Below are 26,522 nucleotides of genomic sequence, written 5' to 3' on the forward strand. Positions count from 1 at the left end.
AAAAGATAACCACTCACTATCTCCTGACCAAGGGGTCAATGAGTGGAGGGAAACAGAAGCTTCATGGGCACCAATGGAAGATGTCATGGTTGCCATGACACCCATGACTCCATATGCATTAAGCATGCATGAGGCAGATTGTATAAGTTTAATGGTGGTTCTTGGCTTTGGCTAATTGTGTTAGGTATTTCCATTCAACATTTGGTTGGGGAGTCTCTAGATTGAATTGTATGGAAGTCAGAAATAACTAGCCTTACTAGGGGCCAAACCATCTGTGATATCAGATATGTGTTTTCCTCTAATGTGTTTGTTTGTTTGTTTGTTTGTTTGTGAAATGGAAATAGCAGCTGCTGGAAGCACACAAGGAGGGAGAGTTTAACCCTTTCATCCCCTGCTGCAGACCTGCTGATAATCCTTCCTTTTAAAGCAGCATGTTTGCATTGTGAGGAAAGCTCCTTTAGGGCCTATGAGTTTTCTTCTCAATGCAAATAGCAGCTTCAAAGAAACCATTTTCATTAGGGTCTTGGCAGAGGAGGAAAGGGTTAAAATCTCCCTCCTTACCTGCTACTATTGTGTATATAGCCAGAGTTAAAAGGCAATGAGATTCTTTTGTCTTGCTGTGTTCCAAGCCACATTTGCACACTGTTGTACACAACGGAGAGGGGGTGGGGATGTCTACGACTGTAATAAAGTTGTTGTTGAGAGTAAAGGCATCAAACAGCAGTATTTCTAAAGAAATTACGGGATAGCTCTGTATTGTGGGTAACATTGTGTGTATTCAGAAGCACTGGAGCCAGAGTCAACAGAATGCACAGTCATAGTTTCTCACACTCCAGTTTAAAAGTGCTCGTTAAAGAAATTATGCATTCAGTGTCATGTCTGGTTAAGTTCCACTGACTTTATTTACATCTCAAATGCAGCCAAAAAAGGAATCCTATGGTGCAGAGTGGTGGGAGGAACCTTGTTATTTTAAGATGCTCAAAGGTATTACTTATTTGTTGGAGGTACTTTATTTTGGTATCAATCTACCACCACTTCGGGTGTCTGAAAATGTTAGTGATTTATTGGCATTGGCAGAATGAGAATAGCATTATGAAGAAATAATTTGGAAGCAATGCATTTTTCCATACTCAAAACTAGGACTGGATTTATTATGACCTGCATTACTGTAGCGACTATGATTTATTAATAGTTTGTGATAGGCTTTTTAACAGCTTGATCAATTATATCCACGAGTTATCCTTTATCTACTATTCTTAGCTCCTCAAAGAACATAGCATCCTAACAAGGCATAATTTTCATGTCTGCAATTCATGCTGGTTTGGTTCAGTCCCATTACTGTAATACAGGTTGTAGTACAGTGGTGCCTCGCAAGACGAAAAGAATCCGTTCCGCGAGTCTCTTCGTCTAGCGGTTTTTTCGTCTTGTGAAGCAACCCCATTAGCGGATTAGCGCTATTAGCGGTTTAGCGGCTATTAGCGGCTATTAAAGGCTTAAGGGGTTAGCGAATTAGCTGCTAAAAGGCTATTAGCAGCTTAGTGCCTTAGGAAAAGGGGGTGGGGAGCGGGGGGGAAATCGCAGGAACTCGCAAGACATTTTCGTCTTGCGAAGCAAGCCCATAGGAAATTTGTTTTGCGAAGCACCTCCAAAACGGAAAACCCTTTCGTCTAGCGGGTTTTCCGTCTTGCGAGGCATTCGTCTTGCGGGGCACCACTGTATGTGATATTCAGATGATGTTGTATGTTGGTGTGCATTAATAGATATTGCATGTGTTACTGCTATTAAATAATAAAGGACATTGGGAGGTAGTTTTATTCTACACAGGCATGTGCTTATGACAGATGGAAGAAAATCTTTTCATGTTGATTTTTCAACTGTCCTACTCCGCAAGACTTCGAGCTCCTCTTGGCTATTGGGAAATTAGAAGTTGGCGAATCAGCCTTTAATTTCTATCCATCTGTTCAAACTAATGAGATGTCTCGTTTGTAGGCTTCACTTTGAATTACTCAGTGCAAGCGCAGTGATAGCATTCTTCCCTCAGCCCCTCCTCCTGCGTTAACTTGCCGAAAGGGAGCATAATAGATGTCTTAGTCTTGCTGTGCTTTCCCCTCTTTTATGGAAACCTTTTAAAAATTGGTGAAAACACGCACACAAAACCTGCATACAGAGTTGACTTGTTTTCTCGGTAGTGTTTACGAAAGCTGTAGGTTTCTAAGGTTAGCTTTGTATTAGAGCATTGCCTGCTTCCTTAAGATTTCTACTAAAAATGTATTAGAACAGTTCTAATTGAAAAATCTAAATACTCACAAGATTTTGAGTATGACATTGGATGCTGTTTTGAGTTCCCTTTCCAAATGGTTAACTGTCTCCCTCCCCTGGTGAATATTTTCCTATGCCTGCTAATTTAATCTTTAATTATTATTTTTTCCCTTGTTTGGGAAAGATGGAAGAAGAGATCCTTAGTTTCAGTTTGACAAGCATGTTACTATTGTTTTCAAATGGAGGTTCAGGAGTCATGTTATGTTCCTTCTGCCCTAGGTTAGTGTGACTTGTCTTGGTCAACATATTGGTGAAGTGGGCTGAGCTAGGTAGGATTGTGGAAAGCATGGGGTGCTTTTTTAATTAGCCAGTAAGACACAGGGAAGGGGGAAATGAATTTAGAGGAAAGTGTGGCATTCCTCTCCTATAACTTTGAGTGCCTATTCCTTCCAAAGAAGGAAGTCAGCCAAAGCCCAACAGTACATTAGGATACAGCTGCATATTACACTCAACTAGGTTATGGGTGATGGGGAAATGACATTGTATTTGTGAATTTCGGGGGGGGGGGGGGCCTCCGCCAGCAGCTAATGATCTGAACCTGGAGTGGGAAAACTCTGATTTGATTTGCTTTTGTATATTTTTATGCCACTTTTCCAACAACCAATCTGAACTCAAAAGCAGCTCACAACGGTAAACACTTCCCAATACAATAAATGAACCAGAACAATGTGATGTTGACATAATGGAGTAGGATGGCAACATGTCCTCTTCACAGAGGAGACACTGTTTGAAGGGCTGTCAGAGTACAGTCTCTTTCAGGGATGGGGGAACCCCAGGCCAAGATTAAAATTCTCATTGATTGCTCTGCCCTGCTTTGGCTCTGACCCTGCTTTCCACTGGTGTGTTACCTCCAGGAGGCTGTTCAGAAGGATATGTGACCCTCAGGCTGTAAAACGTTGCCCATCCCACTCTGTTTGAAAGGTGTCCAACCCAGATCTGGTTTAAACCCAAGAAACCATAAGGAAGGGCAGACGCTTTAAAGCTGTCCATCAGCAGCACTCAGATAGCAGAGGAACATAGGTCACTGGTCACAGTCAGCTCCACTATGAGGATATAATTAATATTTACATTACAGTAGTAATTATTTCTAAATTTGCATCTGTACATATAAATTAGGATATACTGTACAGTTTTTATGCAAACTACTGTTCTCTTTTGTCCTCTGTTTTAGTGATGACTTTCTTTCTTTCTTTCTTTTCTTTTCTTTTCTTTTCTTCTTTTCTGTCAATATGTAATTGACCACCTTATCAAGGAATAGGTGTTGGTTTGTGTTACAGGAAGGAAGAGAAGGAACAAATTTAACCGTGATCATACGTATTGAGAAGCAGAAACTTGTTATTTAGATTGTTATTTGTTGATTAACTGAGAAAATCCTTCCTTGCTGTCAACAGATTTTGCATTTTTATGGCTTGTTTTAATCATGTATGTTTAGAACAGTGCTTCTCAAAAGGTGGGGCACTCCATCACACCCAGAGAAAGTTATGAAGGTTTCGGGGTAGGTGCAAATGTTTCCAAAAAAAAGAGAAGTAGTACAGTATAATTTTAAAATACGGTAATAATTAAAATTCACAATATTTCAATGCTTTTGAAAATTTGAACAAAATAATTCAGAAAGCTAGGTTTGAATGGAGATGTGGGATTTTCTTGTTAGCTAAAAGTGGGCATGGGTTTTAAAAGGTTGAGAAGCACTATGTTAGACTTGGTGTGATTCTCTACAAAGTAAAACTAGAATACACATTCAAAACATTAAATATATGTAAAGCATGTTGGTTCTCACGCGTTTCCTGTCATATTGGGGAGAAGATTACATGCATCCATAAAACTCTTAATATAATACACTAATGTGTAATGATGCTTTAACAGTAACACTGAAGCGAGAACTGCTGTTGAGAATGTCAGCCTTTAGTTACTTTGCATATTACTGGTTTTATTATAGACAGAAATTGCAGGAGTGGAGAGCAGTGGCACTGCTGAGTAGTGTCTTCTGAACTAATGATTACATTTTAGTTTTGACCTGCTTGCAACTTCTTCTAATTTCACACATGGATGTTTCCTGATCTATAAACTGCAGTGCATGCACTCCTAATTTGTATGTGGTGTTTTTAAGGGAATTTTTTTTATGCAAGAGGAGTTTGGTTTTCCATATTGTAGAACCAGCTAGCATTCTTTCTTGTCAACAAGACAGCTTAGTTTTTCAAATCACTTTGCTTCAGAAACAGTCCCAAGAAGGGGAAAGCTGCAAAAAATTGCCGTGCTTTTCATTTGCAATCCTCTTTACGCATTCTTGAAACCCCCTTTCTTTCCTACACATATTGTTTATACCTGCCATCCTCACCCATACAGCTCACACACTTAAATACTCATCCTTAATATTAATGGCCCCTAACACAGCATTGCCACCTCCTCCAACATGTTTTCACAACAACTCTCATTCCATTCTCTTTCTGGAGCCTTTGCTTTGTAGCTGGTGCTCATGAGCTTGCCCCAGTGCTCAAAACCATCTTATTATAGTGCTAGGAAAATATAATTTGTCCTTTAGGTAGGAGAGCAATAACTAGTGAGTGCTGGATGGAATGGGGTTGCAGGTTGCTTAGTTGCAATTCCTTTAAGTTTATTCATATGTGCATTTTCTTTTAATTTTTGCACAGTGGTACCTGTAGTTACGAACTTAATTCATTCCGGAGGTCCATTCTTAACCTGCAACTGTTCTTAACTAGAGGGGTGCTTTCGCTAATGGGGCCTCTTGCTGTCGCTGCGCTGCCGGCACACAATTTCCGTTCTCATCCTGGGGCAAAGTTCTCAACTCGGGGTAACTCTTCCAGGTTAGCGGAGTTTGTAACCTGAAGTGTTTGTGACCTGAGGCATTTGTAACTCGAGGTACCACTGTATTTACTTCAACCCTGTCATAATATATAGATGAATTTCTGTCTTTTACTTGACTTGGGTTTAGGAGTATTTAGGACCATTTTGAAGCTACATTAAGAATGGAATCCTTTGTGTGACTACTCAGATGTAAATTCCATTGAGTTCAATGAGATTGACTCCTATATAAGTGTATATAGGATGCAACCTGTGGCTGCTATTTATATTTTTAAAGTGTACATTAGCTCATAGTATGTCAGTCCCAGTTTACGTAATATTCTTCCTTCCTCTCTGAAAAGTCTGTGCTTAGTGGCGTTCCCATTTTTTTTGCATTATAAATCTCCTGATTTGGTTTAAGGGTGGGTTCTGACATTGAAGAGGAAAGCTGGAAAGTTATGATCGGCTATTGTCATAGCCAGCCCCTACTTGGAGTGTCACCCCAGGAAGGATGCATATCAGCAAGATTTTCCTATGTACCATAGTGACCGTGTAATGTAGGGTGTTGAGTCTCCTGAAGGAATATGTCTAAATGCAGCCTTACACAGGTAGATTTAGGTAAACACTAGGATTTACCATCCAGCCACTCACTCAGTTCTGTACTGTGGGTTGGTGTTGGCATAGCCATATGTTTATAGTTGTGCTTTTCAGCAATATTTAATATATCTGATATGACAGAACTGGCCTATGCCACCTGCTTTTCACCTTTTTTTGCAGCCTTGGGTTTGTTTATTGTGACAAGTAGTATAGAGGTGAGCAGAGTGGCAGATCCCTTCATCTCTCTGAGGTAATGAGGCAAAAAGCCTGAGGTGACTTGGAAGGCATAAAAGTGCTGCTCAGCTGGAAAGGGAATTGAAGTTTTCTGACGATTTTAAGGCACTTCCCCTCTGTTGGGGTAGGGGACACTCATGGTAGGCTGTAGGCTTTGGGGGCATCCATCGCTTTAGTCGTAGACTACCTTTTATATACATCTCACCCAAGGTGTTTTGCAGTACAGTGGAACCTCAGGCTACATACCGTCCTCCTTACGAACGCTTTGGTTAACGAGCTCCGCTAACCTGGAAGTAGATGCTCCTTGTTGCAAACTTTGCCCCAGGGATGCGAGCGAAAGTCGCCTCAGCAGCAGCGGGAGACCCCATTAGCAAAAGTGTGCCTCATGTTAAGAATGGTTTTGGGTTAAAAACAGACCTCCAAACGAATTAAGTTCGTAACTCGAGGTACCACTGTAAAGCATTAAAAAGAATCAAGCGTGTAAGTCTTTTTAAGGGTCCATTGCACATGAATATGAATGAATCAAATGAGTTCCTTCGAGGCCAGTTTAGCTGTATAACATTTAATATTATTAGGGGGATTTGTTGTTAAATATAATCTGATTTAGCAGGGCAGTTAGGACCTGTGTTCTGTATTGTGGGTTTGGTTCCAGGAGGCCCGCACACAAAGACAAAATGGCTCAAAGTCAGGAAGCTCAGAACCGACCCCACCCTTACCCCTGCAAGGTGGAGGGCTGCTAACCAGGCTCTGGGAAAGTTGCAGTAAGGACCTGAGACGCTTCCAGAGCTGTCCCATGACATTCCCAGAGCCCAGTGTGCAAGGAAAACCCACTGGATGTGTGGGATGGAGGGGAAATAAATAAATGGAACAGTGGGTATTTCCAACTCTCCATTCATTCATTCATTCATTCATTTTTCCAAACACCCACATAAGTTGTATATAATACACCTGTACAAAATACACAGGACTATACATTGGTAGTACTACACTGCACTAATCCCGAGTGCATGAGAATATGGGGGAAGATAACAAGGGTGTCTGGCTATATGTAGTCAGAATATTTATTAGTTTTCTTCATTCCAGGGTTGGTTGGGCTGCTTGTAATTTTGAATAATAACCCTTCAAGTTCATTGGCATCCACAGAAATGTGTTTGTTAGCTGTCTAATGACTTAAATTTTCAAGGCAATAGGCTAGCCACTCTTGCTTAATTTTTGTACAAGAATAGACACTGCTGTTTCTATATATTTGAATTGTTACTGACAGGAATGTTTACCTATCAGTAGAAGCTGGCAAAAGATTAAGCGATCAATTGTGTCACAGTAAAAAAAATAAAAATCTTTTTTAACCTTCAGGCTCTCCGTACTTGGATTTTGAAAAGGCTTATGGTAATCAAAGTTTTCTATAAATTTACCTTAGTAGTTGCAGGTTAGATCTGTTTGTTTTATAGATCAGTAATTTGGCTAAGGACAGGAAGCAAATGGACAGTTTACACAATGGAGGAAAGAATCCGTGTTAGGATTAACTGAATCAGATAATCTGGTGTGGGGTGAGAAGTGAAGTTAAGCCAGGTTGCAGAGAACGCCAAATTATTTAACATAACAAAAATCAGACTGTGAAGAATTTTAGAGGAATTTCTTCAAACCGTGTGAATGGGCAACAGAATGACCAATGGGATTCAGTATAAGTAAGTGCAAGTGCACATTGGTATAAAATAAAAGCAAGCCACATCCTGACTTGGACCCCCTTTGGTGTGCTAAATGTTCCTCTTTTTCACACAGTAAAATTTAGGATACATGGTAGCATTTATTTGTTTTTTGTAACATTGTACCTTTATATAAATTCATAGTATGACCATTTTTGAATGCTATTTACATTTCTGTTTACCTTATGTCAGAAACGGTATCATAGTACTTTTAAGCATTTGGTTGTTTCAGATGGTTGCATTAGTAAAATAGTTGGAAAGAAGATTTCTGTCTTTCCGGGTGCATAATTTAATTTGATGTAAGTAAATACATCATGCCTTTAATTCAGGATTTTATGCTCTAAAGGTGTAGTGAATATGCCATTAGTGGTGATCTTGCATGCTAACTGGTAACAAATTGATTCTTGCTAAAAAAAATTAATAAAGTAGATTATGCAAATATAAATTACCCCACAAGCTTTTAAGCTGCAAAAGTTACCTTTGGAAGTCATGTTTTGCTATTAGTATTCCAGATTTTTCTTCAATCAAGTGAGTTTTAGGCTTTATACAGGACTATTCCAGCCTCACAAATTAAGTAGAAAGTTAATAATGAGAATTAGATTCAAGAGCTGTAAACATATAAGTTACAGCACAAATAACAAATGACACGAGAGATTTGTTTCTGTCCCTTTCGCACATCTTCCACTTTTAACCACATTTCATGATTTATTTTAACTTTACACTTGATTCAATTCCGAAGTAAATTCAAAAAGAATGCAAATGTGATGCTTGTATGGCATATGCTGGCATTCCTTCACTATGTTCTCCAATTTCAACAAATGGAGTCATTAAGTAGTTAATTGGTAACCTTGGTCTGTAACTTTTGGAGTATTAGTTCAGCAAGCTTTATGTATTTACAGGCAGTTGAGTCATTATACTGATCCTTTACCATTAATGAACTTCTTGATCAGTAGGAGATGACATGTAATGTGTCCATGGGTGTGTTTGCATCGCATACAAACAATGGTATGTCCAATCGCAAGAGGGAGCTGCAGTGACCTTCAGGCTTGCATATTACTTTTTTCTCATACTGACATGGCTAACAGATGAACTTTGGCTGATCTTGACTTGTTTTATTCAGACTAGGGATCATAGTAAAGGTAAAGGGACCCCTGACCGTTAGGTCCAGTCACGGATGACTCTGGGGTTGTGCCGCTCATCTCATTTTATTGGCCAAGGGAGCCAGCGTACAGCTTCCGGGTCATGTGGCCAGCATGACTAAGCCGCTTCTGGCGAACCAGAGCAGCACACGGAAATGCCGTTTACCTTCCTGCCAGAGCGGTACCTATTTATCTACTTGCACTTTTGGCGTGCTTTCGAACTGCTAGGTTGGCAGGAGCAGGGACCGAACGACGGGAGCTAACTCCGTCACGGGGATGCGAACTGCCAACCTTCTGATTGGCAAGCCCTAGGCTCTGTGGTTTAGACCACAGCGCCACCCGTGTCCTATTAGGGATCATGGCTTATTCCAAATTACAGTTTAAATAAACCAACTGGCCACAGTTTGGAATAAATTAACATTATTATTTAAATTATAAACCGCTTATATGCAAAAATGGCTTTTAAGTGGTTTACAACTATAAAATCAATTATATAGTCTGTACAAAATTAAAATGCACAAAAATAATCCAAGCAAAGCATTAAAACTTCCTCAACTAAAATGTACAATCAAGGAAGTTTAAAAGCATGGCAATTAAAACAGTTAAAACAATAAGACTATAAGTTCAGGTTCAGGTGAATGCTTGCCAAAAAGGCATGCTTTCAAGAGGCCATGCCAATGCAGATGGAAACTCTCATATTTCAGCAGGAAGAGCAATCCACAACACTGGTACCACTAGTGAAACAGCCCTACTCTGTGTTACAACAAGCTGGTCTTCACCAGGTTGTGGCAAAACCAACCATGTTTCATTTCCTGGTTGCCATTACCAGGCATTAGAAGGAAATATGGTTTTTCAGGTAACCTTGTTCAGAGTTATTTAGTAGCAGAACCTTAAAACTGGTGCAGTGGCTAATAGGCTGCTAGTGAAGATTCCTCCGTCCTGGCAGGATATGTCCAATAAGGAGCATCACCCAGGCTGCAGCGTTCTGCATAAGCTGCAATCTCTGAACCAGGGAAGCCCCACACAGAGTCATTGCAATAGTCCAGGTATGATGCTATCAATGAATGTGTCACAGTGGCTAAATTATTGCAATCCAGGAAAGGGTGTTATGGACATACCAGTCAAAGCTGATGGTACTCTTTACCACAGAGGCCTCCTAGGTCCACTGACAAAGATGGACCCAATCCGTGTACCTGTTTTCCAAAGGGAGGCCATACAGGCTGGCCACACACCCTAATTGTCAGATCTGGTAACTACTTACCTATAGTATCTCTTCTGTAACTGGATTCGGCTTCAGTTCACTGACTCTCATCCACTGCACCCCTGCATCCAGACAGTGGTTCAGCTTATGTATGGCCTTTCTTAGACTCAAATAAAACAAAAAACTAGATCTGAGTGTTGCAAACTTCCTGATGATTGTTCCCAATGTGGATACCCAATTGCAACGCCCCAAAAGATGTAGACGTGTAGTCCCCCAGTTCTCTGCTGGTGGTCATGCAGATAGGATAGGAACCACCAAACTCCCAAACCACAGAGATAGTCCACTAGGATACCATGATTAATGGTATCAAAAGTAGCTGAAATACTACATGGTCTGTCTCTCCTTCAAAGGAGGTCATATTTTCAAGATAAACCACCCATGGTCCAGATAGTATGAGAAGCCAAAACTCAAGGAAACTGAATATGAATGCTGGCAAAATCCTTCATCCAGTTGCATTGGAAGAATTAGAGGAGTATATGACTTGCATATTTGAAATACCAACTTTAAGGCTATTGAAGTATATATCCTGGAAACAAATGCTTTGCAGTCATTTCAACCATTATCCCTTTCATGCATCTTGTCAGAAGTTGTTTTAACTAAATCACCGGTGATGGTGTGGTCTGATATACTTGAAAGTTTTCCTGATTAGGCTGTAATCTTATTTAGGAAACCATAATGAGGAAATAAAGACTGAATAGCACTTTAAACCCAGCTGGCCAGAAAAAAGCCGATCTCAATATTGCTAATAAGCTTCAAAATCTGTAGGTGTTCATCATTTGTCTCTTAGAAGTCGGCAGGAGAATCTGCCAATAACAAGATAGATGTATCATCTGGCTAAAATAGTGCTTGTTGCAATACTTGCTGTGGTTCAGCAGATGTTGAAGGGGCAAGAGCAGCTCTGTAAATCTAGACGGCAAGATGTAAAGTTTGTACCAAGCACAAAGTAATGATGTCTTACTTGCTTGTTACCAGCTAGCCATTTTATAGAACTGAAATTAAATTAGGTAGTATCATGGAAATCGTTTGCTTTGGTGGTCAAGTATACGTGAACCTAGGAAACTTTTAGAGTCCAAAGGGGGATTGAAGAAGTTGATGGTTAACAGGATTTTCAGCATCTGCAATGGCCATGGAGACTATTAGATGTAACAGGGTTCAAAGCTGATGTCAAGCACTGAAGAGATTTGTTAGCAAGAGAGTAATTCCATGGAAGAGAACAGTAAGTAGGTCAGGGAGAGGCAGACATCAAGTCCTTTAAAATTCTGTTTTACTAAAGATATAGCAAAGACATTCCCTTTTCTTTATCCTTGAAGCGATAAATGTAATTTTTTTCGATTTTGTCATCCCAGTGTAGTTTGCCTATTTATACACACAAACTAGGGAAGGGGAAAAGATGCTGGTTGTTATTGGAAGTAGCAGACCATCAGTGTGCCACCACTGACTGACTTGCACGCAAAAGTTTTAAGAAGTTTTTTAAGGCTGGATATATTGATAGCACTGAACTGTAAATCTTCCCACAATCCATGGACAAGCAAAATCCTCGTTTGAGGAAAAATGAATTGCCTTTGCAACCTCCTTATCAGAATGAGACAAGCCGCTCAAGAAATATTAAATTATATATTAATATATAATATATTAATATTAAATAATATTAAATAAATGCTCACAGTTTCTACACTTTTTGCTAAAGAGCACTCGTTGCTGTAGGATGGTTGTCCATGCCTACCCTAAGCAAAATAATTCAACCATGAGTGTATTCTGTGCCAAAAGTACATTGGGAAAATAGCAGAAACCTGCAGGGAAATGAGGCTTTGAAAAATAGTGTGCAGCAGGGATAGCCAGCATGGTGCCCTCTAAATGTTGTGATTTGCAGTTCTCATCCGCACCAGCCAACATGCCCAGTAGTCAGGGATGATGGACATGGCAGTCCACAACATCTGGAAGGGAGAATGATGCTGATTTGCCACATTGGTGTACAATAATAATAAACAATAATAATAATTTTATTTTTTATTATTTATACCCCACCAAGTGTTCCTGTTGGGAGGCATTGATTCATCTTGCCCAGCAAAGAAAACAACAAAAGTCCCAGCTTATCAGAGCTAACTTTAATCATGGAAAACTAACATGGCTCAGCTTGAAGTGGCTTCTAGTTTTTAAGTGTTCCTCTCTATTGATGAGCAATATTAATTACAGATAATCAAAGGGCATGAGATGAAGCCTTCTGCTCATCAAAATCGGAGTATTTGTTCAACTTCAAGCTGAATTCATTTTTATTTATAAACCAGATGTCAACATGCATCAAAATTGGATAAAGCACACCACCCCCAAATGTTTCTTTTCCCCTGGTTTACTAGTTTAACCGTAAACTGAAATTCTTAACAGGATGATAACTGTCAGTTGCAGTGGCATCACGGAAGAAGGATTTTACCACTGCCTGCTCCACTGGGCAGGACAAGGATCTGTGCCAAAACTGGTCAGCTTCAAAATGTCACCATTTAATCTGCCTTTGGTGATAATGACTGAGATCAACAAAATGATTAGGTTTTCTAGCCACAGAGATCATTTGGAAAAGTTTTGAGAATATCCACATCTGTTGGTAGCCTTAACAATGGTGGTCAGCCATCCCATCAAAGAGGTTGAATAGGAAATAGTGCTACCAAAATGGAATGTTCAGTGACAAGTGTGTCTCAAAGGTGTTCACTTCACATAGAACTGTAGAGTTGGAAGGGACCCTGGGGATAATCTAGTCCAACTGCCTGCAATGCAAGAATATGCAGCTGCCCCATACAGGGTTCAAACCTGCATCCATAGCATTATTGGCACCATGATCTAACCAACTTGTTGGACTACAACTCCCAGCAGTGTGGACATTGTCCTGGGTTCGATGAGAGTTATAGTTCATGAGAGCGCCAGATTGGGGGAAGCTGCCTCAAGTTGTTTGTTTGTTGCCACCCAGTGCAGAATATGAGGGAGAAGGTGCTGTATTTGGTAGAAATTAAATCCACTGTTGCATTTTTAACATAGTAAGAAATATATTTTTGATTTATTTCTTTTTGCTAAAACTACCTCTGTTCAAGGAAAGTATCACCTTCTTTCTTTAAACCACTTTCAGTAGTGTTTTTTTTTAAGTCTTCAGCAAGAATTGTTAGTCCCTCCCCCCCAGATAGTCATAAAATTCTGTAGTGCTAACCTGGAGACATTTCCTTTGTGCTTTGCTTGCATATTTTGTCATTTAAAAGCTTAGTTTTTCCCTAAGAAAAGCTACACAAGCTCTCAGCTCTTGAGACACCAGAACTAGCTTTGAACTTCAGAGTACAGATCTAATTACACAGCTTGTAGCTGTGGAACCACTTTTCTCTATTCCAAATTACTTTTCCCAACTTATTTGCATAATGTAATGCATAGAGGTTAGCCACTGAAATAAAATAAAAAAATCTCTTGACATAGTTAGGACAGGCTAAGTTAACCCGCTTAGAACTGCAGTGTTTTTCTGTTTTATATGCTCATTCAGTAAACTGAAATAAAAAGATATATTTTGAAAGTACTGTGCATTGTGGTCTTGGATCGAAGCTGGTCTTTTCCTTTCCTTTTTAAAAAGTTTTAGTCCTGAAGTAAGTAAAGTTGTTGCCATCCAAGTCAGAAAAGATAACTAAGCGGAAGCGTAATGCGGGTTTATAAAACTATATACCGTTTTAGGAAAAGGAATAGGGATACATTTTTCTCTCTCATAATGCTAAAACTCTGGGTCACCCACATTTGTATACACACTGCAGTTAAAATATCATTTTCCCTGGAATGCCAGTTTTCTACCTGTGATAATCTTTTGTTCTTGAAGTCTATGAGCACTCATACACTGTCCGAAGTGGTCCAGGCACTACTTGTATGACCTCATATGCTCCCTGTGAGGACTAAGCCTAAATTAGAGCTCTGAAACTGAATTGTAGTCTGCGAAAAAGAAAAGGGGGGAAAGTGTATGTGCTTTCATTTAGTATACATACCATCTACACTGGTACCTCTGGTTACGTACGTACCCGTATTTTTCGCACCAGACCATAAGACGCACCTAGTTTTTGGAGGAGGAAAACAAGAAAAAAAATATTCTGAATCTCAGAAGCCAGAACAACAAGAGGGATCGCTTCGCAGTGAAAGCAGCAATCCCTCTTGCTGTTCTGGCTTCTGGGATAACTGTGCAGCCTGCATTCTCTCCAGTGAGTCTTATAGAGAAAAAAATATGGCAATTCGTTCTAGAGGTCCGTTCTTAACCTGAAACTGTTCTTAACCTGAGATACCACTTTAGCTAATGGGGCTCCTACTGCTGCTGCTGCGCCGCCGCGCGAGTTCTGTTCTCATCCTGAAGCAAAGTTCTTAACCTGAGGTACTATTTCTGGGTTAGCGGAGTCTGTAACCTGAAGCGTATGTAACCTGAAACGTATGTAACCCGAGGTACCACTGTCTTCGTTTGCTCTGAATTAGAACAGGCTGGATAACCTGTGGACCTCTAAAGGTTGTTGGGCTCCATCTCCCTTCTTCCCTGATTGATGGCCATGCTAGCGAAGGCTGATGAGAATTTGAGTCAAACCATCTCTGGAGGGCCAGAGGTTAACTAACCCTGATTAAAATGACTTCTATGTGTTTTATTGTTTAATTTAGTCCTAAATCACTAGTATTATTAACCAATTCCTATTCTCAATATTTTTTTAAAAAAAATCTCTTTTATTTCAAGGTGATGGTGTTTGTTCATGCACGGAATGCTACTGTCAGAACTGCAATGGCTCTTCGTGAGAAAGCTAAAAATAACGGTCACATTTGCTACTTTTTGCCAACCCAAGGTCCTGACTATGGGCAACTAGAAAAACAAGTAAGTGGTTTCTATGGCTAATTGGTTTTGATGTTCTACCAAAACAAGGTCCATTCCTGTTTTTACTGCTTACCGTGGTGTGTTTTTCTTTTGTTTTTTAATGGAGTAAACATTTGGTTCTATGTTTGAACACATTGATTCATTCTAAGGGTTAAATTTCACAAGCATTGCATTTACCTTGTGTCTGCTTCTAGGGCTGCAAATACGTTTTTTTCTGATGAAAGCAGTACTTTAAACATGAATGTGGTGTTCATGATTTATGCAAGGCAGATGTATGTCAAAACATATTGTAAGCAGTAACCCATAATACTTTTGCTGTTGCCTCATAGCATGGGAGCCAATGTACCATTTAACCCTCTTGCACCACCTTGGAAACATCACAAGATTTTGACTATATGAGAGCTGTCCTCAACTTGGTTCCTTCTCATGCCACCATTTTTAAGTTACCAGGAGATTAATTTTGCACTGAGAAGGAACACCGTGTGCATTCTTCTCAAAGACCTCAATCTTTTAGCTAGAACAACATGACACCTACACCCATGAATATACTGTCAAGTGGGCCCTGTTTGTAGGATTCCTAGTGTCCTTTGGGGGTGGGGAGATGTGATATGAATATGATAAAACATTCACAACATTTTGTATCTCTGATAGTATTTCACATTCACATTGTGGCAGCTGCGGCTGTTAATCAATGCTAATGTTATGGTAGCTTACCAAGAGTGAATCATTGGCATTCTAAGGCGGTCTTAAATAGAGTGTAGATGTTGCTCTGTGAGTACATTTAGGTGTATATTGAGTTTATGCTCATGTCAGTTGACAGACTTGTCTTCCTACGTTTATCTAACTATCATCCCCAGTACTGTGGAAATGGGCTCTAGCTGGAGAAGTGAAGGTCCGCATCCTTGACTTCATTTGCCAAACCAACTGTAAACATTACTAATAATTTACCTGCTCTACTTATTCACTGAGCTCTTACCACTGACTTCTGTATTTCTCCCTGGTTCCAGCTGTGGCTGCAAAGTTCAACCATGGTTAATTTACGGTGGAAGAATGTGTGCTGTCTGCTAATATTTCAACATGGGATTTAAGTGTGTTCACTTTTGTTGTTGTTGTTGGTACTCCTTGACATGTCATGCTAATTAAAATCCATCTGTTAAGAAACAACTACACATTACTAAAACATTAATATTATTTTCCATAAGTGACAGTTTGCTGCTAAAACCCATAGGTTGCTCTCTCATTAGTGATAATTAATGGAGCTATTTCACTGCCCTGTGAGACACACGAACAAAAGAGATGTTTTCATCTGCTGATGTTTGCAGGAAAGAGTCATTTGTAGTTTGCAGCTCATTTATGCAAAACATTTATCATAACAAAACCGAAGCAGAGCACATCAAAGGCTTGCTTCAGATATAACCTTGCTTAAAATGTCAGCAGCTTTCATAGAATCATAGAACTTCAGAGTTGGAAGGGACACTGAGCTTCATCTAGTCCAACCCACTGCAATGCAGGAATCCCAACTAAAGCATTAATGACAGATGGACATCCAACATATGCTTAAAAACCTCCAATAAGGAGGGAGTCCACTCTGGGTATGCAGCTTGAGGGTACTTCTGGGTCCATTTCTATGGCTTGAGCCGCACGTGGCCTCAGTGATGTGGAGCGACTTCCATCAGCTTTGACTGGTGGCTCAGCTGCGCCCCTATCTGGGCAGAGATTGCCTAACTTCTGATGACTATGCTCTGGTAACCTCTAGGTTATATTACTGCAGCATGTTATACGTGGGGCTGCATCTGAAGACAATTTGGAAACTTCAGCTGGTTCAGAATTTAGCATCCAGGTTGCTCACCAGTTTCAGCATATGACAGCAATCCTGGTCCAACTGCACTGGCTGCCAAATACCTTCTAGGCTTTCTGCTGTTAGCATCCTTTTCTGCTTTTCCTCCCTCCTCTTCTGATTTTAGCATGTTGCAATCTTGTAACGAATTCCTTTTACTGAAGACATATTTTTAAATGTTCTGAATGAAAATGACTTTTTTAAAAAAAGGATTATCTTATTTGCCTCCTGAGAACAATAATACTTTTTCAGTAAAAGATAAGTTAATCTGTTTTGCGTCTTGCTAAGCAGGTAATTACAAAATTCTGCAGATGAACTTATAAAATGGAAAAAAAGAGTTTAATAAATGTAGGAGAATGAGATATAAGAGGTGTTATTAATTAACACTGTTCATATTCCCATCTATAGCAATATCTTTGGCATAATTAAATGAGATAATATCTCAGTAGAATTAAGTTTAGGGATTGGTGGGGGGACCCACTGCGGCCAAACGAACTTGTGTTCTTATCCACCTTGTATTCAAAAGAGGAAATGGCCTGGTTTGCGCATCACATTATCCATCATAGCAAAAATACACTATGGTTTAATGTGAAAGAGCAACCTGCTGATGTGCACCCTTGGGCCCTTTGCTCCTCCCTCATTGTTGGCTTGTGCTGTGAACTGTCCAGCACATCCATCCGAAAAATGAAATTATGAGCAATGGGAACTTTGAGTGCAGCTCTACAATATTTTCCCATTTTTCTGTTCTTAATATAGCAATGGGGGCAAGGGGGCTAAAAGCAGATATTTGCTAGCTTCAAACATATGTAACCAAACAATAATAATTAGACATAACATAATTGTTGTTGTTGTTGTTAATAATAATAATAATAATAATAATAATAATAATAATAATAATAATAATATTTTTGTATTTGGACCCTGCACATCTGGCTGGGTTTCCCGAGCCACTCTGGGCAGCTTCCAACAAAGATTAAAAATACATTAAAATACCAGTCATTAAAAACTGCCTTCAGATGTCTTCTAAATGTCAGATACTTGTTTATCTCTTTGACATCTGATGGGAGGGCGTTCCATAGTCTGCGGTTCTCTACATTGTGTCATCCAGATATTTGGGGCTGCAACTCCCATCAGCCCCAGCTAATATGGTTGGTGGTTAGAGATGATTGGAGGTCATAGGGTTTGCTGTTCCTGGGACAGTTCCGTTTCCAACCTCAATTCTGTGTCTTATGGGTTGCCAATAGAGGAGCAACCCAGCTTTGTCGGGACATGGTTGGCTTGACTTCGCCCTGATTTAATTGGGGCACATGAACTCTTCTGTCATAATAGTCATATGGCAGAGAGGCAGACCCACAGTGTAGTGTGTATGTACACATACATGCATGTGTGGATAGATGTGGATAGCTGTAGGCATATCTTCCCCTTCACTCTGAATAACCTACACCATGAATCATTAACAAACTGTAATTTGTTTGGATACCGGTCAATAATGAAACTCGTTCAAGTTTTAGAAACAAAATTACTTTTGTCCTCATGCTGAGAAAGATGACATTGAAGAGAGAGTCTATTTTACTTCAGCAGCTTCCTATTCCACGTAGCATAACATTTTGACAAAATAAAGAGCCAGTGGATTTTTAAAGAGCCTGACAGGAGACAACCTGCCCTTTCAATTTTGAAATAAAACCTCTCATAGGAATTAACAGACATCTGTAAGTAATTAAGAATTACTCTCAGGAATTTATTCTCGACTAAAGCTTTCAGGCATTATGGATGATGTCAATCCCTTTCAGAAACATTAAGAACTGGAAATAGTTGACAGAGAAGGAACACACGCACACACAGAGAGACAGGATCTGGAAAACAGTGGCTTATAGAAAAAACAGCTAATCAGAGTTGAAAGCCTGCTTCAGACATAATGTGTCAGAGCCCAAGCGTGTGACAGAGGCAGGAGGCCAGGGGATTGATCCAGGAGAGGGGGGGCAGCCATTTATGGGGTTTGTCACTGGCCATGAGGCTGGAGCCAGGGCAGCAGGGGGAGAGGAATGCTCAGGGCCCTCAGAGACAGAGATGGGCATGTTGGGGGAAGAGGCTGTTCAGGCAAGGGTTGGGTCAGTTAAATCCCCACCACTTCCCTCCCTGCTGTCTCCTAGAACCAGGACAGGCCTGAAGAGGGAAGAGCAGTGATGCCTTCTGCACAGGAGAAGTCTCAGGTTGTGTACATGCACCCCATCAGGTGAGGGTACATAAGCTGGTGGAAGGGCAAGGGCCCACTGTTATTGCAACTGCTCCCCAGGGCACAGACTTTGGGACAGATGCCTAGAGGCTAGAAGCATGTGCAAGTGTTTATCCGGGGCACCATGGGAGTTGCTGTAAGTGTCTAAGATGTAACTAAAAGACAAACACATTTCTTGGCTAGAGATTCCTAGGACATAATGCTAAACCACAGGCAGCTGTTGTACAGTCTTTCAAGTTGCATTTTAGTAAATTCAGTAGTGACTAGGGATGAGGGGCCTGGAACAAGGAGCTCAATGTTTTCTACGCTGTTCTCCCCTGTTTGTTTTATCTTCATATAACAACCCTGTGAGTTAGCTAGGCTGAGAGACGATGACTGGCCCAAGGTCACTGAGTGAGCTTCATTTGTAGGGATTTGAACCCTGGGGAGGAAGTCAGCATTGTGTGAAGGCATTTTGGCTTCCCTCTCTTCCACCTACATGCTGTTCCGGGAGTTCTCTTGACCCCACACCAAAGCCACTTTCAGGGGCATGGGAGGCGGGGGGGAGGAAAGACGAGAACCCCTATTGTACAACCACAAGTCCTTGCACAGATCTTCCACTGACAGGTCTCATTCATTGATTCCCAACCCTAGTCTCCCTAGTCTCCTGTTGCCATATTTCAAAAAGTGAATATCCCAACACAAAAGTTGGTTTTTTAGCAAAGTCGTTGAGCTGGTGTGATGATTGAAAAGAAGCAATCTATAAATAAAGTACCACCTGCAACTTTACAAAGGTTTGCTATGTTTTTATTTTCTAACCACTTTTCTGTTATTTGAACCTTGAGTTAGCTGTTCACACCAAGCAAAGGGGGCAGGGGGGGGGAGAGGAAGACTATGTTTTAAAAAATGTACTTCTACGTCACATGCCTTAAACCAGCATTTTAGTTTTGAATCAGTTTTAAACTGAAAATTTTCTTCAGAACAGAAACATTTTAATGCAACACTAAAATGTATGAGATTTTATATATATATTTACACACACATATATATAGTATTGAGAGCCACCTTGTGGATTTTTTTGTTGTTGCACATTTTTTATTTGATTGTGTTTTTAGAATATAATCTGGTTTGCTGCTGTCTTTTAATATCTTGTTTTTTTAAGCATTAGTACCTTTGTTTATACTCTGATTATGTTTTTCAATATACTTTCTACACTCAGCACTTTGAAAGTAACCTTTCCTCTATTCTTACTTTAAGCTGGTGAGAGGGGGAATGTGACAAATGGAATGATTTTAACAAGGTCAATACTTTCTGCAGTTATTGGCTGTGTTTAGATGATCATATATTGGTTTCTTAAGTGAAGATTTGCAGAAGTCTTTCTCACACACACAGCCCCTTGATTCCTCCCTATGCGGTCATCGAACCAAGAAGTCTCTAATTAACCATAAGTTGCTTGAACAGAGAAACTATCCTCACCAGCATCAGAACAAGACAGGATCTTAACCATTGAAGTTGGTTTAAAGACTGAAGCTGGTTCAGACAAAATGGGAAACTATGGTTAAAGACTTCCTGGTTTAATCACAGCTCACACAAAGCAGCTTGTGTGAAGAAAACACTTATGAATCTCTGGTTACTAAGCCAGGATCATCCAACCTGGGCCATTGTGTTCAAACATGCTCAATGGTGATAAATGATAACAGATGTTCCAAATAACATAATGCCTTCCTGTAGGTAGTGTAGTTGCTTTTTACACTTCCCTGTTAAATATGCCTTGATGGTATAAAACAACTGAATGATTATGTATATTACCTGTTTGTCTCTGAAACTTGCAAAACAGCACCATTGAGGACTAATGAATGTCTCTTTGGTGCCAGTTCTATGCTTCAACAATGTCAGGTGCCTAAATTGGCTGTATATTTGCAAGAATTTAACAAGCACCTGGCTGGATGTATGCAATCCTCCAGCACTCATTCTGTTCTACAGGAAAGTAGATCAAAATGTAGTACGTTAAGACTGCAATTCTAAATACACTTACTAGGCAGTGAGCCCAAGTGAGCACAGTGGGACTTCAGAGTATACCTGAGTAGGATAGTCCTGTAAGAATCACCTGTCCACTTCTTGTGTAAGCCTGCCTGGAAGTACATTTATTTGGGGTCAGTTTGTGTTTATCATTCTACATAGAATGTTTCAATTAGCAAGGGATGTTTATAATCTCATTTCCCTGCACAGCAGCCTTGTGAGTAAACTATTTTAACTCATTTCCAGTTTGTTGACCACAAATCTTAGGCTGAATGAAAAAGAGGGAAAGCACAGAAAACTGAAGCACAGGGACTTGCTCTCTCTCCTTCTTAGTAAGATCTCAGTTATAGCTGACACATTTACATCTTGCTTTGCAAAGTGCAGTAAAAATTGGGAAAGCAAAAGCACAAGTAGCTCCCCCCCCCCCCTCGTCACTTTTCTCTGTAATATCTGAGCATCTGAGTCTGGCAGAGGCTGCCTTGTGAACCTTGCCATCAGTGATCCAAACCTAATGTTCCATCCACTGGACGATGCTGGCCTCTGTCTCCTGATGTCAATGTTTTAAATGTACTCTCTTGAAAGATATAGCCACCTCAAAAGCAGATAACTACATATTTTTGAACCCACCTAATATTGCTATTAGAACACGGGTGGCACTGTGGGTTAAACCACAGAGCCTAGGACTTGCCGATCAGAAGGTCGGTGGTTCGAATCCCCGTGAAAGGGGGAGCTCCCGTTGCTCGGTCCCAGCTCCTGCCAACCTAGCAGTTCGAAAGCACGTCAAACTGCAAGTAGATAAATAGGTACCGCTCCGGCAGGAAGGTAAATGGTGTTTCTGTGCGCTGCTATGGTTCGCCAGAAGCTGCTTAGTCATGGTGGCCACATGACCAGGAAGCTGTACGCTGGCTCCCTCGGCCAATAAAGCGAGATGAGCGCCGCAACCCCAGAGTCGTTCACGACTGGACCTAATGGTCAGGGGTCCCTTTACCTTTACCTTTTAATATTGCTATGGGTATGGCATCTGCAAATAGGATGACAGAGTTGTTCAGGCTGGCATAATGAAATTTGCTGTTACTCATTTCATAGATTACTAGTATGACTAGATAGCTAACTATAGTCATGTATATTGGCAGCTGGTTGCATATTATGAAGGACGTATTTATAACTTATTTTGTAACTACTTTATATGAACTGAGATACATTACTCCACCTCATTTTTTCCTCGTAGCTGCCCTGTAAGGTAAGTCACCGTAGGAAATACTGGTTATAAATATAGAATAAGATTCATCCTTGCAGTTCTCTCTACAAAATGGTTTGAGATCTAGCAGAAGAGGAGGAGAGGAGATATGATAGGCGTCTTCAAATATCTAAAGGGCTGTCATATGGAGGATGGAGCGAGCTTGTTTTCTCCTGCTCCAGAGGCTAGGAACCAACCAATGGATTCGAGTTACAAGAAAGGAGATTCCGAATAAACATCAGGATGAACTTTTGATAGTAAGAGCTATTCAACAGTGGAACAGACTCCCTCAGGAGGTAGTGGACTCTCCTTCCTTGGAGGTTTTTAAGCAGGTGCTTTAGTTGAGATTCTTGCTTTGCAGGGGGTTGAACTAGATGACCCTTAGTGCCCCTTCCAGCTCTATGATTCTATGAAAAGGGGGGAATTTTGTGGGTTCGCCCTTCCCTCTGCAGCCCTCCAGCACCATTTTCCTAACTTCTGAGCAGATGTTTGTGAGATGCAGGGAGAATGAGGAATCGCTTCCCCTCCTCCTTCCTGCAGACGCTTCAGAGTCTCCTTCCACTAATCTGAATATAACCCACAATAAATAACATAATGGGGGGAATTCAACATCTCACTAAAGTGGTTGTTCCATCAGGGCAAGCATTTTGGCATGCCTTCCCCTGCTCTGAGGGTTCTCCTGGCTGCACAGGGGGAAAGCCACATTGCGCAAGTGGCCATCCTTGGGCAGGGTGTCTGCTGACAGGACTCATTGGCTAACTCCCACCCAATGGGTTGTGTCTAATGCTGCTGTTGTGTAAACAGAACAGACTTCAGTTCACAAAACAGGGTTTACCCAGCCTCTCCTCCCCCCTGAAGCCCTGCCCCCATTCACCCCAAGAATCTGCTGTGGAGATTCCCTCAACCCATTGAGAGTGCACAGGGCGAAATGAGGAAGAGAAAGTCCCATTGCATGACTGAAAGTCTCCTCTACTAATGCAATGGCAGCATGGATATAACCTGATAAATATGTTTAATCCTACTCAAGTAAATTGAGAAAAGCAGCTTAATCCAAAGTACATCAGCTTAAAATGTATTTATTATTTAGATACCCCTAAGTAGAGTATGCATATTCATTGTATTCTGCATTAAGATGGCATTGTTGCTGCCTTTGATATACGAGTTCTGTTTTCCCTGTGACGCACCATCTCTACAGCACTCTAGGATTGCACATTTTCCTTTGCAAGGTATTTTGAGGGAAAGTGTCAATAGTAAAATTAATCTCTCTTGGCTACTGCTTGAGAGAAGATACATCATTATGACATTGTTTTGTTCTCTGCATGCAAGATTGTATGAGAACATTAAAGAAAAACAACTGGGGGGGAGGAGACTACCATCATATGAGCCATCTTGGGTCATTTGTTTTTGGACTGTGGAACAATGAACAACTCTAGCTACACTAGCTCATAGAATCATAGAATTGTAGAGTTGGAAGCGACTATTCCTTGGAAATGGTGCAATGTGATCTGCCATTGCCTAGAATGTCACAATTGTCCTTGTTGGGAGCTGATGTCGAGGAGCAAGAGAGCACCTGCAGGAGAGAGAATGGACAGGAAAGGTGAGGAACCCCATATCATTATCCTCTTTTATGTTTCTTACACCAACCATGCCCTTTTTTCTTTTCACTGCCTGAAATTTCTATGGCCTGAGGAGATACTTAAGTTGGCAGCTTAGGATGTGTATGTTGGTAGACTTCCCCAGAAGATGCGCTTTAGTGTTTGAACTTTGTGACAGATTTTTATTATAGTAATTTTGTATAATCTCCTGGTTTTCATAAGTTTGAACAAACATAATCAGAAATGCCTTTAATTGTGATTTCATCCTAAAGGTTATGCACAATAATAGTGAAAGTCCAGTAAGATTATTGCATTGTGGACAACATTAAATCAAGGTTGCTAAATAGGCATTGTTCAAACCGCTGGAGGATCAGTTTCCTTTGAAAGAACTCTGAAATATGTAGGTTGGGACTTGGTTACCAACCATTGAATTTATTTTATTGATTGATTGATTGATTGAATTTATATTCCTCCCTATACTCGGAGGTCTTTTCAGAATGTGTTTTGTTGGTTTATCTTTGTTACCACAGAAGCAAAGTCCACTTTAGCAGTCTTCCCAGTTTTATGTTTTTTAATGGAAATCCTGAGAGTGTGCACTCTTGAAATCTCGATTTATTCTTCTTTGCCTTCAAATGTAATTTGTAGTCCTGCATCCATACTTTACAAGCTACTGAAAAGGAAGTGAGGAATTGAGCCCAGGCTGTAAATTGAACGTAATGTTTGGTTGGCTGTGTTAAGGTCTTCAGCAGAAGCCCCTTTCTAATGTGCCTTTGAAATCTGGAGACATGAAATGTTTGTTCTGGAAAATGGGCTTCCTCTTACTGCCCACAACCTCAGGAAAGGAAGCAGTTTCGTGTCCTAGTAATATATCAGTTCTTCAGAAGTTAACCATGAAGCATTCTTGAAGATGAACTACATCATTTGGTAACTGAAATTTATTCAGTATCTGAATAGAGCCCAATCTTTTGGAAGGCAAATAATACAATTTTGTTTTGGGATGCTATCTGTATGTCCATTCCTCTGTTCCAAAACATGCATCAACTGAAATATGCAGCTGTGCATATTTAGAAACCTATTAACTGCCCCTCTACACTGAGTATTTTACTTGTGCTGCTCAAGGAAGTCCCGAGAATGCCCCTTTGAGCATACATCCATCTGGCAATTCAGTTTCTGGCCCACAAATATGAGCTCATTTCTGCAAGGATGTTATGAAATCCCAATATTCTTTGTAAAACCTTCAATTTGTGCAGGATTTTGCTGTCTGAGACATGTCAGGCCTCTGAATCAGAATGATTTTGTAAGAGTTACTTCCATTGACTTGATTTGGTTTATTATTTTGTGTGTGGACACACAACACGGTTTACAAGATGAAAATTAAAGTCATAGCGTGATAGCCAATGTTTGTCAGAGTACACCCATTGAAATCAAATCCACGGATTTCAGTAAATCAGCTCTGAGTTTGACTTTATTATTTATGGATGACATCCAACTTTCCTAGCTTACTAGGAAAGAAGGTATATAACAAGAGTCTGACCTAAAATGAGCCACTCCAGCAGCGCTAACGTCAACCAAATATTAAGAAGAAGTAAATTAAGAAGTGAGCCTCAAAATGCGTATTTGGACTGTGAGGGTGGAATTCTTTGCGGAGCGGTCTACAGTAGAAAACATCCAGTTGCCCTGTGACTTGGCTTAAACAGTGCTTTACTGTCTCTTACACCATTTAGCCTTCATGGCCTGTACTGTTTAGGGAACAGGACGCTGGTGGCGCTGTGGTCTAAACCACTGAGCCTCTTGGGTTTGCCAGTCAGAAGGTCAGTGATTCAAATCCACATGATGGGGTGAGCACCCTTTGCTCTGTCCCAGCTTCTGCCAATCTAGCAGTTCGAAAGTGCACCAGTGCAAGTAGGTAAATAGGTACCACTGCGGCCGGAAGGAAAACAGCAATTCCGTGCCCTCTGGCTTCTGTCATGGTGTTCTGTTGCACCAGAAGGGGTTTATTCATGCTGGCCACATGACCTGGAAAGCTGTCTGTGGGCAAACGCCGGCTCCCTCGGCCTGAAAGCGAGGATGAGCACCACAACCCCATGGTCACCTTTGACTGGACGTAAACATCCACGGGTCCTTTACCTTTTACCTTACTGTTTAGGGATACAGAACTAACAGTATGAATGATATCCATTTCCAGTAACAGCAATAACAAACCACTAATGTGGTTAGAAGAGCAGTTTATTTGCATCCTATCTGTGGTTATGTTGTTGGAAGCAATTTTGTATGGATTGCCAGGATTATTGTATTTTAATGTAAATATTATTTTTTCACTTGTCCATGAAAAGGTTCAAAGATCCAGAAACAAGCAAATGCGTGAAATGTTTCCTGATGGATTCAGTATTCATCATGCAGGAATGCTGCGGCAAGACAGAAGTTTGGTGGAAAACTTGTTTTCTCGTGGATATATAAAAGTCTTGGTTTGTACAGCTACATTAGCTTGGGGTGTCAATCTTCCTGCTCATGCTGTCATTATTAAGGTAAGAGCATATCCTCTCTCCATATCAGCCATTAAAATCTATAAAGTGTCATATATTTACCATTGTTTGCAAAAGGAAGGGTAGGTTTGTGGGGGTAAGGTATGCTGCTAATTATCTAGTAATGTTGGAGGGGGGGGTCGCTTGAAAAAACTGTCTCTCCCCTTTGGGAATCTAGTTGGATAGTAAA

General features: G+C 40.5%; 1 protein-coding gene across 2 annotated transcripts in view; it reads left to right on the forward strand.

Annotated features, from left to right (window-relative positions):
- ASCC3 (activating signal cointegrator 1 complex subunit 3) overlaps positions 1-26,522 on the forward strand; it is a 199,323-nt gene that overhangs the window by 80,589 nt on the left and 92,212 nt on the right. For both annotated transcript variants that reach the window (XM_083433415.1, XM_083433414.1), the window contains exons 14-15: positions 14,776-14,910; positions 26,144-26,335. In XM_083433415.1, coding sequence (XP_083289541.1) covers positions 14,776-14,910; positions 26,144-26,335 — 327 coding nt within the window. The remainder of the gene's footprint in view (positions 1-14,775; positions 14,911-26,143; positions 26,336-26,522) is intronic.

Source organism: Podarcis tiliguerta (assembly GCF_965153285.1).
Source record: "Podarcis tiliguerta genome assembly, chromosome: 3".
NCBI lineage: Eukaryota > Metazoa > Chordata > Lepidosauria > Squamata > Lacertidae > Podarcis > Podarcis tiliguerta.